This window comes from Arachis hypogaea, chromosome 9 (genome assembly GCF_003086295.3).
Source record: "Arachis hypogaea cultivar Tifrunner chromosome 9, arahy.Tifrunner.gnm2.J5K5, whole genome shotgun sequence".
Lineage (NCBI taxonomy): Eukaryota > Viridiplantae > Streptophyta > Magnoliopsida > Fabales > Fabaceae > Arachis > Arachis hypogaea.
In genome coordinates, this window is record NC_092044.1 from 119893529 (window position 1) to 119912692 (window position 19164).

General features: G+C 29.0%; 1 protein-coding gene across 1 annotated transcript; it reads right to left on the reverse strand.

Annotated features, from left to right (window-relative positions):
* Positions 1 to 5303: 5303 nt before the first annotated feature.
* LOC112712687 (peptidyl-prolyl cis-trans isomerase CYP21-4) lies at positions 5304 to 9124 on the reverse strand. Its single transcript, XM_025765623.3, has 8 exons — positions 8903 to 9124; positions 8227 to 8410; positions 7685 to 7724; positions 7429 to 7479; positions 7210 to 7295; positions 6477 to 6602; positions 6226 to 6376; positions 5304 to 5827 (listed from the first exon to the last, which is right to left on the reverse strand). The coding sequence occupies exons 2-8, from the start codon at positions 8376 to 8378 to the stop codon at positions 5741 to 5743; spliced, it is 693 nt and encodes a 230-aa protein (XP_025621408.1). The 5' UTR covers positions 8379 to 8410; positions 8903 to 9124; the 3' UTR covers positions 5304 to 5740.
* Between the last annotated feature and the right edge of the window lie 10040 nt (positions 9125 to 19164).

Here is a 19164-nt window from a genome sequence, read left to right on the forward strand (position 1 = left end):
TGCCTCTTGCTATATGGGCGTTCAATTATGTTTTTCAATAATCCATCCACTAGTATTGAGCCAAGTATTACTCAGATTACTAGTCATACCTGCTAGTTAGATATATTTTTTTAGTTGTCAACGCTATTTTTAATTTGACAGACTAAAAACTAATTTACTCCAGATTTGAGTGACGAAATTTAAACTATTGACACTTACTTAAACGGATGAATGAGTTATTTTTTCGGCTAATTTACATTAATTATACTAGCGAGGTATATCATTCTTGCTAAAACATAAATATTTTATAAGATGAAAACTCAGGTGTAGTCGATTTCATATAAAGTTGATAATTGAAAATAATTAAATGATTTGACTGATTTGACTAAATTTTCATCTAACAGTTCTTAATTATCGATTCCACGTAAAATCAATTACACTTGAGTTTCCACCGTTTCATAAACAATCAACTTCATTCACATTGAATAAGAAATAAATAAATTATAAGGTGAATAAAGATGAGGCTCTTTTATTTTGAGTGGCTAAAATAAACTAAATTAGATAAGACCCTCCAATGAAACAAGAAATAGTGGCACGTTTGTCCTACCTTAACATGCTTTATAATCTTCGTTTTTCAATTACTAAGACACTCTTTACACCTGTGATTAGAGAGCACGAGTACTCTACTTTTCAATTAAAAACACATATTTTGGATGGGACAAGTTCCGATTGTGACCATTGCACGCGACCCTTTTTTTTAATTAATCATAGAAAAAATTGAATGAAGAAAGTCCAAACCAAAAAGGAATTGTTTAACTAGAATAATTTGTGGTCTAGTGCTGCTTTGCTTGTCTACATTATACAATCACGATTTAAAATAAAAAGCATGTTGACCTATTTTCTCTTTGTGGAGTTATCTTACATATTCATAGGGTTTTATTTTTCTTTTGCTTCGTTATTTTTTTATTTTTTTATTTTATATTGTGATGTGTTTTCTACTTTCATGTGGGATTCCTCTTACTTTTGTTCCAAGTCCATATTCCACTAGAGGAGTTTGGTGTTGGTGGAGAATAGCCAACAAATTAAAGAATAATTAAAAAAAAATTTGGTAACCGAATAACGAGAGTTTGGTTATTAGCAAATGTGAGTTGAGATAGATATCTGGAGGAATTTTAATTTACTTACAAAGTTGAAAATAGAGTTTAATTAGGGAATTAATATTTTTAGCTAGTATTAGCTAATTTTTTAAATTATATTTTTTATTTTAAATTCTAGATTCTAAATCCTAAATCTTAAATTCTCCAAAATATAAAAATTTAAAAATAATTTTATAATAAAAAGTTATCTAATATTGAATAATTAAAAATTAATTTCTTATACACTTATTATTCTCTTTATTAATGATAATAATATAAGAGGGGCGGGGCTATCGGCTTCTCTCATAAAAGAGAAATTATTAAACCCCACATTGTACGAAATAGATAAATAAATAAATAAAATCCCCATTGGATTGCCACTGTATATATTAACTACACTAACTTCATGGAAGTGCATGTTTGCTGATCAAGAAGAAAATTTGCATGCTTATAAATATATCATTTATGTGACGTGATGAGAAGGTAAAGTTGTAAAGCTTTTTAAGCTGAGTGGGTTGCAATTTTTAATTTTCATATATATTTTATATATTTATAAATTTACATGACACACAGATAACTCGCTCTTTTTATGCAAAAGTTTAAAATCTCAAACGCAGTTTTTTTTTTTTTTTAGTGATCATTGAAATGCTGGAATGTTTTTAAGTATATCTCTCTTATGATTAAACAAATGTTAGTGGTATTTTGTTTGCCAACAAAAAAAAGAAGTTAGTTTAATTTTCAAAGACACCTGACCTAAATGGATATTAATTTTTATAAGGCTTTTCAGCGGAGTTTTTTTTATTGGTTGTTTGATTACGTGCTTTAAATATTCATCATACGAAGAGTTTAAGTATGATTTAGTAGTTATTAATTTATATTTTTAAATATTAAAATATTTATTTTAATTTTATATATTTTGATTTTGTTTATTTAGTTATTAAATTAAATTTTATTTTATATTAGTATGCTTAATTTTTTTTAATCAAATAAGATGTTATAAATAATAGAGAGATTAAAAAAATCTCAAAACACTAGTTAGTTTCATAATGAGATCATTGTGTACACAAATGAGATAAAAGATTGAGTGATTTTTTTTCGATTCAATTTCTAAATCTACAGTGTAGACAAATTAGATTGAGTGACTTTCTTTTTTGTTATATCAAGAAATTGAATAAAATATAGAGTGATTATTTTATTCAATTTTAACTTATCTTTCTGTACTCTATTTCAAAAAACTCGATTAATTGTATTCTATTTAAATTTATATTTCAAGAAATTAAATTAATTATATTCTATTTCAATTATAAATTATATCTTTCATTTAATTTCAATCATTGTCTTTTTATTTATCTTTCATTTTGTATTATTTAATATCATATTTCAGATATTAAATTAATCCTTATTAGTATATGTTTCTTCTTCTTGTATCCTAGAAAAAAATTTTAATATCTCTTAGCGTCTTTCTTTATGTTTTTGTTGTTCTTGTCTTCTTTGTTTGTGTTTCATTCTTGTTGATTTTATTATTTAAAATAAAAAAAAAAACATACAATGTAAAAGAAATATATATATATTTCTTGTATTTGTTCTTTTTATATACTATTTTTTTAACTATAAGATTTGATGATGAATCTTTTTTTTTAAAAAAATAATAATTCGTGTTTTAAATATTTGTGATACGAAGAGTTGAACTATTATTTAATAGTTATTAGTTTATATTTTTAAATATTACAATGTTCAATTTAATTTTATGTATTTTAATTTTATTTATTTAGTTATTAGATTAGCTTTTATGTTAGGAGATTTAGAATTTTCTTTATTTTGACCTAACAAAAAGTTATAAATACCTCATAAATTATTGTCTCTGTTATAAAGAGATCAAAGAAGTGTCAAAGTACTTTTTTATTTTGTGATAAAATTATAGTATGGACAAATGAGATTGAGTGAGTCTCTCTCCTGTTATATTAAAAAATTAGATAAAAAATTAAGTAACTCTCTTCGATTTAATTCTTAAACTATAGTGTAGACAAATTAGGTTGAATGAGTCTCTTATTACATCAAAAAATTAGATAAAAAAATAAAATAATTATCTTTATATTCAAATTCAACTTATTTTTATATTTTATATTTTAATTTTAAATTATCTTTTTTTATTCAATTTCAATACTTGTCTTTTCATTTATCTTTTCTTTCATATCATTGTTGGAGAAGTCATCATAAAATTGTGCTCCATTATTGTGTATAGTTCAAATTAGTTTTTGATGGTTTCTGCTATTGCAACCAATTTCAGTTAATATTATAGCACGTTATCAAATAAATTTAGTATGAAGCACATTAAAAATAAGTTTTTGTTGAGTTTAAATTTTAAATATTTTTTATATAAAAAAATTCAAATATTTCTTTTAATTGAGATTCAAATGTTCTTATTGAAAAAAATTTAAATATTTTTTTCCTTATGTTAAGTATTAGCTGCAATATTAATAGTACAATATTGGTTACCAAAACTTTTTCATTAATATTTTCTTTCAATAATTAAACTGTCATATAACATAAAGTAATTAGTGGCAATATAATCCTCCACAATAATGATCGATATATATTCACTTGGTGCGATATATATAAGTTACTCTTAAACTAATACTGCTACTCTTAGGTTGCCAAATCTTTCATGATTTCTTTGCTTGTTCTTCATGGATTAGATTTCCTTAAAAAATCACATTCTCTCTCTCTCTCTCTCTCTCTCTCTCTCTCTCTCTCTCTCTCTCTCTCTCTCTCTCTCTATATATATATATATATATATATATATATATATATATATATATATATATATATGGCTTGCATCTCAACATTATGGGACCCAATAAGCTTTTTACCTAGCTCCATAAATTTCAAGTTCAATACATTAAAAAGGACTCATCAAACTCTTCCCTTTATTCTTTTCCTCTTTTTGATATTCACCAAGTATAAATACTAATTAATGATTTACAAATGATGTTAATCATAAAATCTCTTCAAATTTTTTGCAACTATGATTTGCACTGTTTCAATTAGCTAGACCTGGGTCAAAATGCAATGGTTTAATTATTATTAGATATTTTGATGACACATTTTTTCACTTTACACTAATAAATGACAGTTGTGGTTACATGAATTTGAGTTTAATTAGTTTGTCCAGATATGTATAGAGGTAGAGGTCTTTTATCAAATTTAAATGGAAATTCAAATCAAAGTTTTTAATCAACCACCAAACCAATAAGATCGATTGAAGGGTCAATTTCAACTTTCAACAATGCAAACCCAACCTACTTAGTTAAAAATACTACTAATAAATGTTTAAGAGGAGTCGTTAACTAATCTAATAATAATATATAGAATTATGTTAAGTAATTAACAGAAGTCCTATCAACTCCTATTATTAAATAGTCAGTTAGGATTGTTACTCATTTGTTTTGTCTTAAATCCAGATACTTATGAATAAGTAATAAGTATAAGAACTAATTAATTGTTAAATAGCTAACAGTAGTAAAAAAAATTTGTTAGTATAAAACATCTAATACTAAACATTAGATCACAAACTCCCACATCCACCCACCCATATGCAGAACTATATGGGTTTTTATATTTCACACTACATAAGTTTTTTTTTTTTATATTTCACACTACGTAAGTTAAACTCATGTTCCCGAGTGATCTTGCATAAAAGCCAACGAATCTACTATTTGCGCCAAGTCTCCTGTGGAGGCTTTGTTGTTGTTGAAGAATTATTATCTGTTTTCTTGTTGGTGAATTCAATCCAAGTTTTGTCACGCTCCATTTTTGGGGAGCCCATTTATCTACTATTGGGCCCAACTACTGAGGACTAGTCTGGGCACGAGGAGAAAATAATACCCCATTCGGGTCCCGAGCACAAAGCTATTACACTATTGACCCAAAAAGAAAAAAGCTATTACACTGATGTTCCCCAATGGAAAAGACATTACCCTTTGCAGCTCTTTTTCAAAAGCTTTATATACTTTTATTTTCAATATAATTACAATGCTCTGAATTATTATAGCTTGTTGCTGAATTCTTAAGCAAATGGAACCTAAGCATCAATCAAGTAAATGACACAGCTTTTTTTTTTTATGAGGGAAATGACGCAAAGCTTCTCACCAAAATTGGGCATCAATTGAAACATAGAAGATACATGAATTGCATAATAAGGCAAAGCAAAATGATTTTGTAATTTCATTCGGGTCACTAACGAGTAATCAAGAGTAATCCCAAATAAAAAAAAAAAAAATTAAAAACCCCCTAAACCCAAACCTTACAAGAAACTGCAAAACCTTCCCACACCCTATCCTCACTTACAAAATAGGGGGAAAATAATAGGTAAAAAGAAAGGAAGATAATAGAAAAGAAAATTGATATAAGTGAGGTAAGGAAAGGAGATTGCATAATCCCTTTTGTTAACAACTACACATGCAATGGCAAAAACAACATCAAGGCTCAAAACACTTGATTGATGAACCCCCCCAGGTAAAATCCGCTATGTTCATCGTCCCTGTAGAAAAGATTTGACCATATCGAAACCGGTTAATCAGCGTGAATATGAGACATCATTATGCTCCTCATCTATCAATCAGCCTTCAGATCTTCTGTTTAAGAGTGACATCAAGTATCCCAATAGAGACTTTAGGTTTGTAATGTTCATCTGTATCCACTTCTTCAATTTCCTGGCACAGAGTAATGTAACATTGAATATGAAGCTTAATAAAGAAATCCATGGTTGATTTTGCACAGGTTGCCGGCATTAAATCATTATTTCTCAGAAATAAGAAAGATTATAAGTGAAATAACTAATATTGAAATTGCTTTGATGGTATTTCATTCCAAAACACAAATCAAGTTAGAATATTAACTTATCTATACAGATGGTGAAATAAAATTTTAACAAATATCTGCAGTGAAAAACACAATTTGAAGTTGATTATTTGTTTAAATTTGGCGATAAAAAGGATAATCATTAACTTCTCAGATATGATAATATGTGTAGAAAACCTTAACTAAATGGGAAAAGATAAGGATCAACAAAAAGGGCATAGACATAACAATGAGAAGCAAATTAAGTCACCTGAACAACATCCTCTCCCTTGACGACTCGCCCAAACACAATAAGCTTCTCATTCAGATCTGGTATCGGTGCAGTGGTAATGAAAAGATCAAATCCTTTGTTGGTGTGCTTGCCCTTGGAAGTTCCAAGCATGAATGCTTCATGTTTCACACTACATAATTATTATAATATCTATTAATTAGAAAAACTATGCCATTGGTTATCGAAAACTTTAAATAGCTAAAGCAAAACGCCAAAAGAATAAGAAAAACCTTGTGGGTTGCTTTCCCCTCAAGTTCCAATCTTCAGTAGCTCCTGCTCCTTGGTTATCCCCGGCCTGAATCACATAGTGCTTAATTACTCGGTGAAACAGCATCCCTTTGAAATGCCCCTTTTGACTGCAAAGTAGTAGATAAAATATTAATCCTTGTTGGAAGCAAAAAACAAGGTCCACTTAAGGAAAATTTGCCCAGTTCATGCTTTGCATAGATCTGTTTAGACTTCCATTGATAAATAATAAGCAGTGTTATTTCCACAGAAACTAATGTTTTTAAACAAGGCGACAAATGCTGTAATCCACTTACGACTGAAAATTAATAACAAGAAAAATTGAGCCTTGTTCAACTACTAGATGGGATTGACTACACAATCCCATAAACACCGTAACATCCTATCATAAATCACGTTTACAGTCAAACCATTAAAATCTAAATCTTTTTTAAATGATTTTACTTATAGTCTTTTTCCTATTTATCTTCTACCTCTAACTGTTAAGGTATCGTCTCTCAATTTCTGATATACTCTTAATTGGGGCCTTCTACAGGCTCCCTCTACTCATGCCCAAACCACTATAAGGTGAAATTATACTATAGATATTAGATGCTATACCAATTTTCTTCACTCCACCAAGGGGAATGACAGGAAAAGAAAAGTTTGCAAAAGTCAAACCCCAAACCATTCAACAGCCTTCAAATTATGAATTTCGTAGGAAAAACAAGTACTCACCAGAAGTCAATGAATTCATCAACAGCCTCAGGAGAATTATCCTTGTTCAGTTCTACTATTATTGAGCCTTTAGAGGTATCTAAAACCTATAATCACAAAGAAAATGGAGGCCAAGTTATGAGATAACAGTTTCATATGGGAATTTCAATTAACTAAAAAATAGTTCCAAAAAAAAAAACAAATAAAAGGAATTACTGCAGCTAGGTGAACAAAACTTACAGCATATCCAGGTATCTCGGATTTCTTCGAGTCTGCATAAGAAGTTTCATGCTGCCAACAGGTAGTTTAAATTAGAAACAATGATTCTATCCATAAAAGCAAAAGGTATTAACATTCTCAATGGGAAAACCCAAAGACAATAATGTATGCATTCAAATGAAATGAACATACAGTTGGCAAGATTATCAGGTAACAAGCAAATATAAAAGGAATGAAATTCTGAAAATGCTTCCCAATGATGCATTTAAGGATGTACCTCTGATACTGCCAATTGATTCTGTGATCGAAATCTTGACCTGAATGACAATAATATTGAATTGTTAGGTAAAAGATGTTGCTCATCGAAAGACTAAAGTTTTTCCCTGAGAAATGACTTATCTAAAATCTTATTACCAAAGCTTATTCCATTTAAACTCGTCTTCTTAAGAAAGAAAATCACTTCAAAATGTTTGATGGAAAGTGTAAAGCACCTATTAAACTTCAAAACTGCCTGAGACAGCATAGACTAGAGTGACATCAGAATTAAGCTAAAGGTTCAATCAGACAATCACCAAAAGATATGTAGAGGGTTCAATCACGATATTGGTGAAATGAATCCTCTAGCAACAAAGTAAGATTTTCAGACATCCCACTATCTCATAACAGAAGCATTTAAACATCATCAGTCACAAGACTGATGCAAAACTAGATCTCAACTTTGCTATGTATCAACTTTTAACAAACACATATGACATAGCAGTTCCCACACCACCCTATGAACCTGTCTTCAGAGATAGAAACAGAAATTCTTCTACTAACCTGTTAGACCAATATCTATACGTAGCGAAGAGGAAAAACCCAATCAAGGCAAGAATCAACATGTAAAATACAATAGTGGTGGCACTTATGCGAGAAGGCCCCTTCTTCCTTTTGCTTTGTTGCAGAAGAGCCTGAGGCTTGATCCTTGCCATTTTTAACTTACTCTTCAGTTTTCCAAAGGTGCCTTGAATTTCCAGTTAAGACAATAAAATTAAGGATCAGAAACACAAAATCCAATCAAAATAAATCGAAAACCAGGATGAATATGATTACAACAACAAAGAATCGAAGTCAACTCATTCAACATCTACAGTTAACTTGAACAACAGAACTAAACAGCAATCAAACCAAACTCCATGAGTTAAAGTTTGAATATTTTCAACATCTATGAAGTCCTCGAGGCTTAACCTCTTTGCATAACAATAATTTTCCTCTAAATCGAATAGAGATTAAGATCCAACATGCTAATAGACTAACGCAGAGACAGTTGCAACCACTATGATTTGAGCAAAATAAATAAATAAATTATTGAAAAAAGGGAGAAAATACAAAGAAAATAAGCATGAATCTGTTAATTATTAGACCCTAAATATTCCATATCATGGATTTTGGAAAATTACAAGCTTAATTACGAAAAAAATAAGAAATGAAGTAAAATAAATAAAAAAGGAGGAACCTGAGAGAGTGAGGAATAGGGTCAGGCACTGAGGGGATCGAAGAGAAGGAAGGAAAGAAACGACGTCGGATTGAACGTGAGTCTCTGTGTGTGAGTTGGTTGTGCTTCGATTCAAAGATGAAAACGCGAACGGAGAGAGGAAAACTTTGCTAAGAGACTTCGAAGATTTTCGAGCGTTGTCGTGTTCTTTTTTTATTTTCTTTTAAATCTATTATATATTACTATTTTTATAACCAAAACGTGCTATATATTTCTCTCATTAATCATTATAATTGAAATCATTTTTTTTTAATATTAAAAATTTTTCTCTTTTTTTCTCTTATTTTTTCTATTTCTTTCATTCATTCATTCACTTTATTTTTTTACATATTGTTATCAATAATTAATTAAAAATTTAAAAATCAAAATATACATAATATAATTTAAATAAAAAATATTATTATCTACATATTTTTTTACTTAATTTAAAATTTTTATTATTTATCTTTTTTATTTATATTTTTATTTTTTTAAATATTTATTACATATAATTTAAAAAAATATTAATATTGTGATTAAAAATTAAAAATAAGATTTAATTATTTTAAAAAAATAAATTTAAGTTAGTTTTATAACTATTAATATAAAAAATTTTTATGCTAATATATAATTATATTTTTATATATAAAAAAATTATTATTTTTAAATAGCAAACATAAAAATTAATTATTTTTATTTGTACAACATATTTAATATCTAATCAAGTATAAAAATATACATGTTAAATTTTTTAAAATTTTAAATAACAAATTTTAAAATTAATTATTCGTAAAAAATTAAACTCTTTTGTATAAAAATAATAATTAAAAATTTTATTATTTAACTTCTTTTTATCTACTGAAATTCTGATTTGTTTAGTCGACGAAAATTTTTGTTCCATACAATATTTTTATAAAAATAATTAAATACTATAAATTTTTTGTGTCATAATCTATAATATCAATATCGATATAATTTTTAAAGATTTATATTTTTGTAATATTATTATGAATAAAAATATTAGTATAATAATAAAGACATGAGAATTCTAAAGATTAATTTTATTGTACGGTAACACGTACTTTCAAAAATCTGTTAAGGTCAAATTGTTTACCTAATTTTTTTAATTATTCTTGGAAAAAATGTAATGTATTCGTTCTTCCAATTTAGTTATTTTATCTCTAGTAAATTCTTCTTTAGCTTAAAAGAACATAATTTTTTTAATATGATGATAAGATTGACGTAATACCGATAAATAGTGATAAAATTGTGTAATATACTAATGCACATATACGAGAACTAGTTTTATATTAATAGAAATTGTTAATTGTGTTTTGTTCCTTTTTATACTGCATGAAATTGTTAAAATTTCTCTGTAAATTCATATTACACTAACGATTTACTTTTTGAAAAAAAATTATATTTTTGTCCTCTGTAAATTCGTGAGTCATAATTTTTTTTGCAAGACCGATTTTAGTTTCACTTAACTACCCTTGTATTAACGTATTTAATCAAAATAACCCAGTATTAACGTAAATTATACTTCTTTATCCAATATTAAAAAAATTAGTCAATCTTTTTTTTGTCTATATTATCTTAAAAAAATAATAATAAAAGTTTGAGTACAATTTTTTTTAATATTCTTTATCGTATATAATTTATAAAAAAATATTATGTTAATTCTAAAAGTCGAATTTATAACTTTTTATTTTAGTAAAACACATTTTTTTATTTGAGATGTTATCTTAGAGAGTAAAGATGATTGGCTTAGAATCAAACTACTTGAAACTCTTAAATAATGCACAAAAAAAAAATGGTTAGGAGCAGTTAAAATAGACTCCGAGATAAAAGTCATCAGGTGTATGAATAAAGTGTATGTAATTTAAATTGAAAAATATTATCAGAAAGGATTTTTTATAAGTAAAATAGAGTTGTCCTCCCGTAAATACAGAGTTATTTAAAGGTGTTTACAGATCAAGTTAGTTCGAATTTAAAAAAACATGATAATCGAACTGATCAAATTTTAATTAGTTCGGATTTATGACTTTTAGTAAATGGATCCGGACTAATCTGAACCGATTAAATCTGGATTAGATCGGTTTAAGGGATTGGGTATCCGATTGAAAATAAAATTCAAAAAATCTTTAAAAAATATTAAAAAAATCATCTAAATATTATAAATATGTAATTGATCCCATTACTTATAAATCTAACTCGAACCTACTTATAAACAGGAACTATAATAAACGAACATAACAAACCACATGAAATCTGAGTAAAACACATAGTTAAATCCTCCTAATGGAGTTAATCTACACAGTCAACTATCATTCAGAAACAGTTACCACATCATTAGGATAACATTCTTATAACACTTTTGAGAATATCAAAAACCGTTCTCAACACAAATAGCTATGTATACACAAACTCTTGAGAAGAAAAAGGTACATTATTCACTCTAAATATCATATATACCATCTCTAACTTGAGTGTTGGAATCTCGTTGCAGGTACCCCTAGAAGAGCCGACGTATTTTATCCAGCTTGAGGAGCAAGACGAGTTATACCTTAGAGTCGGTTACTCACACAGAAATATTTGGCGTCCACAGTAGGGCCCAAGTTTTAAAACTAACCCCACTCTCATCTCTCCTACCCTATTGTCACCATCTTTTTGCAGGTCACAACATATAGCGGATGAGTCAAGCAACCCCCCTCCTCTTCCCACTCAAGCTGAACTATTGGCCATCAACGAATCCCTACGAGTAGAAAATCAAAGGATGGTCGATTTATTACGTCAGAAGCAAAACAGCCAGAGTAAAGGCATCATGAACTTCCAAATGCCTAAAAACTTCACCTTACCAACAACACTGAAACCTTATGAAGGAATTGACGATCCCAACATACATGTCACCAAGTTTTACACAATGATGTTTATGAACGGTGCATCCGATCTAATACTCTGTCGTATATTTTCTACCTTTTTAGATGGTGCTGCCTTGATCTGGTTTTTCAATTTGCCTGCAGGTTCTATATCAAGTTTTGATAAGCTGGCCAACCTCTTTGTTAACAACTTTGCTGCATCAAAAATTTATGTGCACGACTCAAATTACCTCAGCACCATAAAGCAAGGACAACATGAGAGTCTCAAAGACTACATGACGAGGTTCGCCAAGGCAACTATGTTGATACCTAACCTCAGCCCAGAAGTTCACTTGCATGCCCTGAAAAGTGGACTCTGCCCTGAAAAATTCTAGGAGACTATAGTTGTCATGAAGTCGAAGACATTGGCCGAATTCCATAAAAAGGCGACAAGCCAGATTGAAATAGAGGAGCTCTGATAAATCTGGAAGACAGAGAGGCTTAACCCTAACAGAGAAGAGGAAAAGCAAAACAAGTACCCGAGTAATAAGACTGATAAAAAAATTTTCAAACTAACACCAAAATTTGATACAAACACTCCTTTCAACACTAAGATAGAGGACATTATCAAGGACATCCTACACTCAAAGTTGATCAAACCACCAAACAAAACAGGGACATACTAAGACCAACGATATGTGGACAAGTTCAAATATTGCACCTTTCATCAAAAGTATGGCCACACCACAGATGACTGCGTTATAGCAAAAGTTCTTTTCGAAAAGCTAGCCCACCAGGGCTTACTAGACAAATACATTGACAGTCGAGGACAAAGACGACAAATAGAAGACCTCAGCCAACAAACTAAACCAAGCAACAATCACAGAGACAAAGGAAATAAGGTAGACGAAAATTGTAACCCACCTCGCATAATTATTAACTGTATTTCTGGTGGTTTCGCAGGTGGAGGATGTACCAACTCAGTTAGAAAAAGATCCTATAGAACCATGATGTCAATCACTAGCTCTGAACCGTCCCATACCACCAACGTGGCTCTCTCAGACGTCACATTCAACTCTTCGGATTGCAAAGTAATGGAAAAAAACTTGGACGATCTTGTAGTTATATCAATACAATTTAACAAGCCATTGGTGAAAAAAGTCCTTATGGACCTAGGCAGCAGCACCGACATACTGTTTTATTCCACATACCAAAAAATAAAGCTGAATGACAAAGCTCTCCAACCATCCACATGGGAACTGGTAGGTTTATTAGGTGAGCATGTTCTGTAACACCCTTACTTTTAATATCTCATGATTGTACTAAAAGTTCAGACGTTACTTACCTCTAATCCTTTAATTTGATACTATATTTATTTAATATTGAGCTTTCGCGAATATGAACCGAATCTTTTATTATAAAAGCGAAAAGTTTTTACTTTAAAATCACATAGTCACATATCATATTCACATAATAGTAAATATATTAGACTTATCCAAAACTTCTTAATATACAAGTTCTACCCCTCTAAAATCTCAAAATTTCAAATGACGAGGGGTAAAATAAAGTTTAACACTAATTCAAATACAAAAAAATGAAAACATATATATACGTAAAGCTCCATGGTTCAATCGCGGCTTCGTGCCAAAACTTCCTGAACCTATCACTGAAAAATTTTTTTGTAGGGGAGTAAGAACATCGTCCTCAAAAGGGTTCTTAGTAGAGAGTTTAAGAATTGTTATAAGACGATATTTAATAGAAAACTGTTTTTCGATTGTAGTGATTATCGCTCGTCTTATAAATCTTTTTAAAAACCGACTGTTAATCATCCAAAACTTTTTCAAAGAAACAATATTTAATTTTTCAGAAATCCAAAACCCTTCTTTCTTATAAGAAAAATCTCAATCAGTTTCCTAGACTGTATGAATGACCAACCTGTTCCAAGCATAGGTTCATTAAGTCTATGCTGAACCAGCTTGATTTTTTATACTTTACTAATAACTCAATCAGAAACCAATCACAACTTTCAGCCCATCACATAATCAATCAACACAGTCATCATCTCATCACCAATAATCTCAAAAGTACCACATCAGAACAAACACAGACAAAACATATAAGGAAAGTACAGGTATAGATAGCAGTTATAGCAAATAGCTCAGATAGCAGTTAATAACAGTTTAGCAATTAGGTAAACCAAAAGAAATTCAAACTCAAGCAAAGCATACAAATGCATATGATGCATGCCTGTCCTTTGACTAATGAGCTCATCTATCAGTTATACAGTCAACCCGACATGTCCTGGTATCTAACCATTAGACAGTCCCTCTGTACGCGTATCTCCAATCTCAAAAATAATATCCATGGAGTCAAACTCCAAGCTCAATAATAATCCATAGAGTCAAACTCTAAACTCAATAATTTAATATTCTATGGAAAAATTCCAAGCTCAATTCATATATATATATACCCATGGAAAAATACAGGGAGTTAAAGTTTCTAGTCACATCTTACGTACAGAAGGTCAACAATGTCTCAAATATTCCAAATACATATGCCATATGAATATCTCAATCATCATTCATCAATATCATTCAATTTATTTAAAAACCATACTTTAAAATCAATCCTCATTATCCTTCATTCAAATTCAATCACCATCATTCCTCCCATTGCATCCATCAGTAATTTCAAACTCAAAACGTAATTATTTTCTTAATAACTCAAAATCAAGTCTTACAACCCTTAAATCCAAATTTTTTTAAATAACCATCCAAATAAAATCTCTAATTTTTATAAAATTTCGGCAACATCTCCTCTAAAACTTGGACTCTACCACCTTTTTCGGGTCTCATCTAAACATTCCTCAAACTTCTTTAAATCATTTCCAAAATCAAACCAATTTCTATATCTCAAATTATTCTCAATTCACCAAAAATCATTTTCGATAAATCAACAATCCAAATTCAATGTCTCAAATTCTTTTCAATAACTCAAACTCATTTTCAATATAAAAATATTTCCAAATCTCAAGAAAACCAATTCGTCAACCACCAATTTAACAAAAATCATTCAATAACCCAAATTATTCAATTTTCTTAAATGATCAATAATTCAACCACAAACAATTACAATCGTCCAGAACATCTCAAACGCCAAACACCAATCATTCACAACCAAACCAAGCAATTACACACATCAGAGGTAAGCTGACCCTTCAATAAGTGAGGGTTAGACATCTTCGGCCCTTTTTCACAAGTACCAGGTCAGGTTAAATTCTTAATTGTTGCTTTACCTTCTATGTTAAGAGGATAATCCTCAATAAATAGTACATTATTTTTAACTTTATCATTCTTTATTTTTATTCATGTCTTTACTTTGGCTACTATTTTTCCTACACAGTTCACATATTACGACAAACCAATATTAAAGTTGGCATAGAAAAACAAACTGACAGTTATAAGTCGGTATCAATCTAACAAACTGGCAACTATAAGTCGGATCAATCCAAACAAACCGACATCTATAAGTTGGAATCACTTTAAACAAATCGATAATTATAAATCAGAATCAGTCAAAGCAAACCGACACCTATAAGTCGGCGTCAGTCCAACAAACAATCACCTACAAACTCGTTCAAAAATATACTTATATACGCAACACCTTTTCCAATGACAAGTTTGCCCAATTTTATTTTTAAGATTATTAAGTTGATCTTGGGGGCTAATCCTCATACCTTTGAATTATAATACAACCACATCTTTTCTATATCCTGCCGAGTTATAACTCGATTTTCATAAAAGCTCAACCTGTTTCTCTTAAAAATAAATAGGTCAAGCTTGGAGGTTGTGATATGGTTACTATAACTCAGCGACTACAAGCTATAATTCAAAAATTAGGTCAACAGAACGTTAAGATTTTCATGGCTCATAAATTACTAACACATAACTTAGTCGCTATATCTTTAACTCAGCCGTTACAATCTAGTCCATTATGTATTACTCGATAATTGCCACTCATTATTCGGGGAACAAGTCTTGATCCATTATTTATACTCCACCAATAAAACTTATATCTTAGCCCAAAGAAGTTATAACTCGACTCATAACTTAAAAATATGATAACACTCAGCACAACGATATGATGACTTCATCACACGTCATCACCAACAACTCAATAAAATAGTCAAAACAGATGCTGAAAATATCACGATAACTACATTTTGATTCTCACTACAGTCATAGCTTATGATTTGTTAACCGAGTATATTCAAAAGACTTATTCTCTATTTAGTCTATATAAAGTAACATTAGGTCAAAGTAGAGGACATCTGAAAATCTAATACTCACTTAAGTCATTTTTATTCTCTTTTCTGAATTATTACTGATTTAAGCGTTGGAGCACCTTTTGTAGGTATCCATCTTTTCTGGTGTTCTTTGGAGTCCAACATATAACTTATCCGTAGATAAGACAGGACGATATCTCTCTTTTTACGACGAGCTATACCTCAGTCAAATCTTTTAACAACAAGAACAATATTATTAAATTTTATTTATTTTTAATTAATATTAAAATAATCGACTAATCGAATTGGTTCGAATTCTAATGATTTTATAGTTAATATCCGCACCAATTAAGATTAAATCTGATCTAATTACTCATTACATTCAAAACTAATATAATCAAGTCTAATCGACTTTAGACGGATAATCAAATTACTAATATTCGTAAACACCTTTGAGTTAACCAACATTCTCCCAAAATTGAATTAGGTATGCATCATTCACTCAAAAATGGCAGCCGATTCAGATAGTAAGGCTTCTCCTAACTTTTGTGCTTAGGTTGGATTTCTTTGGACCCTGATTGAAAGTTTTTCCACTGTGATCTTTTCACTGGACAATATTGACATCGAGTAGGAGCGCTAATCTTGAGCCTCTCTCATCATGACCCCAATAAGAACACTTACCATCTTAACTCTTTTCAAATTTGAAGTAAAAAAAAAAAAAAAAAAACTCTTTTCAACTTTGTTATTATTACCTATTTTTAATTTATAGAAAAATATATTAATAAGTGTTAGGCAACGTGCCTATTAATAGGTTAGCCTTCTTCTTCGAAGTTGGTTTACCATTTATTATGTATAATTTATACAAGAATATTTTTATCAACTCTAAGATTTGAACCTATAATATTTTAGTTTTAGTATAATATATTTACCATCTTACTTAATCTCAAATTTATTCTTCTTATTTATAAATAAAAAGATAGACTAATACATTAGATATACATGATGTTATTTACAAAACTCCTAATTGATTTATCAAGGTGAAATAATTAAGATGCTAGATTTTTTTTTTTTATCTTTAGAAAGATTCTATCTATTCCATAAATTTCAGTTGCATTAAATTCAAAAAATAAAAAATAATTTTTTTTATCATTTTTAAAATTCTTTAAAATAATTTCAAATACTTTTAATTTAATTTTTTTTAACATTTAAAATTTTCAATTCAACTTTTACAGTTAATTTTTTTATAATATTAGAGAAATAAAAATAATAAATTTAAATTTGTCTTATTTAATATTTATTTATTATTAAATATATTAAATAAAACTAAAAATAATAAATATTGACCATTTTTAATTAATAGTTTTTTGTTCCTAACTATTTTCAATTTTTTATAATAAAAATAAGTGATTTTTTATTTTAGATTTAGATCTTTTAAATTTTAAATTTTATCTTAAAAGATAAAATATAATTCCTCCCCATCTATTTATAAATAGAACAAAAAAATATAAAAAATAAAGTATTCAAAAAAATAAGGGATCAAAGTAAAATATCCAAATTCTTTTATTTTGGTGAAAACTCAGGTGGAGTCGACTTCACGTTAAGTTGATACTTGAGAGTCGTTAGACAATTTGACTGATTTAACTAAATTTTCATACTCTCAGTTATCAACTTTACGTGAAGTCGACTTCATGTAAGTTTTCACCTTTTATTTTACCTCAAAACCCTGTTCTTCCTGTAACCCTCATTTTCTGTCTTCCAAAGTAACAACTCCAACTAACAGCGTCCTCTTCTCCCCCTCCCAATGTTGCTACCACCATCATTGTCACCATTATACCGTTGCCTCATCTCCCCCCTTCATACGTCACCATCACTATCGCTTGCTTACTTTTTATTTCTGCTACTACATTTTTTCAAATGGTGACGACAGATCTGCTTCTATTTTTGTCGCACCCTTCTTTCTTCACCGTCGTCTTTCTCTTCCTTCTCCCTTTTTGCATCGCCTTTCTTGTCTCAGCCGCCACCTCTTTTTCGTGTCTTGCATCCTTCCATTATTCGCCCTTCCCTTTTGCCTTAACAATCCGATCCGTTCTTTCAAGTTGTGTGTTTAGAGGTGTCTTTTTTTTATGTATTTGACTAATTCTGTTGTTGTTGCTCATGTTAGTGTTGGTAGTGATGGTATGGTGAATTTAGATCACAGTAACATTTAGAGGTGGAGGCCAATGATGGGTCATGGTTGATGGCAATTTCGGCAGTTGGGGTTAAGGACGATGGCAGTGACTGTGAACAGTTGTGATTGTTGGAATAAAATTAAAAGTTAGAATTACAATTACTCACTTTCAGTCCAATTCATGTGAAATTTAGTCAAATTGTTTAATAATTTTCAACGATAACATAATGTGAGATAAAAAAAGGTGAAAACTCAGGTGCAGTCGACTTCACCGTGAAGTTGATATATGAGAGTCGTTAGATGATTTGACTAATTTGACTAAATTTTCATCTAACGACTCTCAAATATCTTGATTTTTTTTGTTAGTAAAATTTGTCAACAAATTTTAAAATATTTTTAAATTTTATTTTAATTTAATTTTATCCTAAAAGTTTTTTTATTTGTATTAAATATATCCTCAAAACTAAATTTTTAAAAAAAATTAAAAATAATTCAATAATAATGTACCACAACTATCTTTAGTGTGTTCGTATTTATAGTTATTCTTGTAAAATTATTGTTAAATTAGTCTTAAATTTTTTAAAAAAATAATAATAAAAAATATATTTGATACAAATAAAATTTTTTAGAATAAAATTAAAATAAAATCACATTTAAAAATAATTTTTAATAAATTTTAAAGACAGAATATATTTTACTCAAAAAAACCAACTAACTGGAAAAATTAACAAATAAAAATAAAACAAAAATTTTTTCAAGCGGTAAAAAAATAAAATTTAATAAATTAAATAATTTAAAATATTTGAAACAAAAGTTTTATACTACGTTAAATAATCATTTTCTGACGATAGAATTGGATGGCTACAGTTTAGTTTGAGAAAAAAAAATATTTGGTTTTTTAAAATTACTTTTGGTTAAGACTTAAGTGACAGAT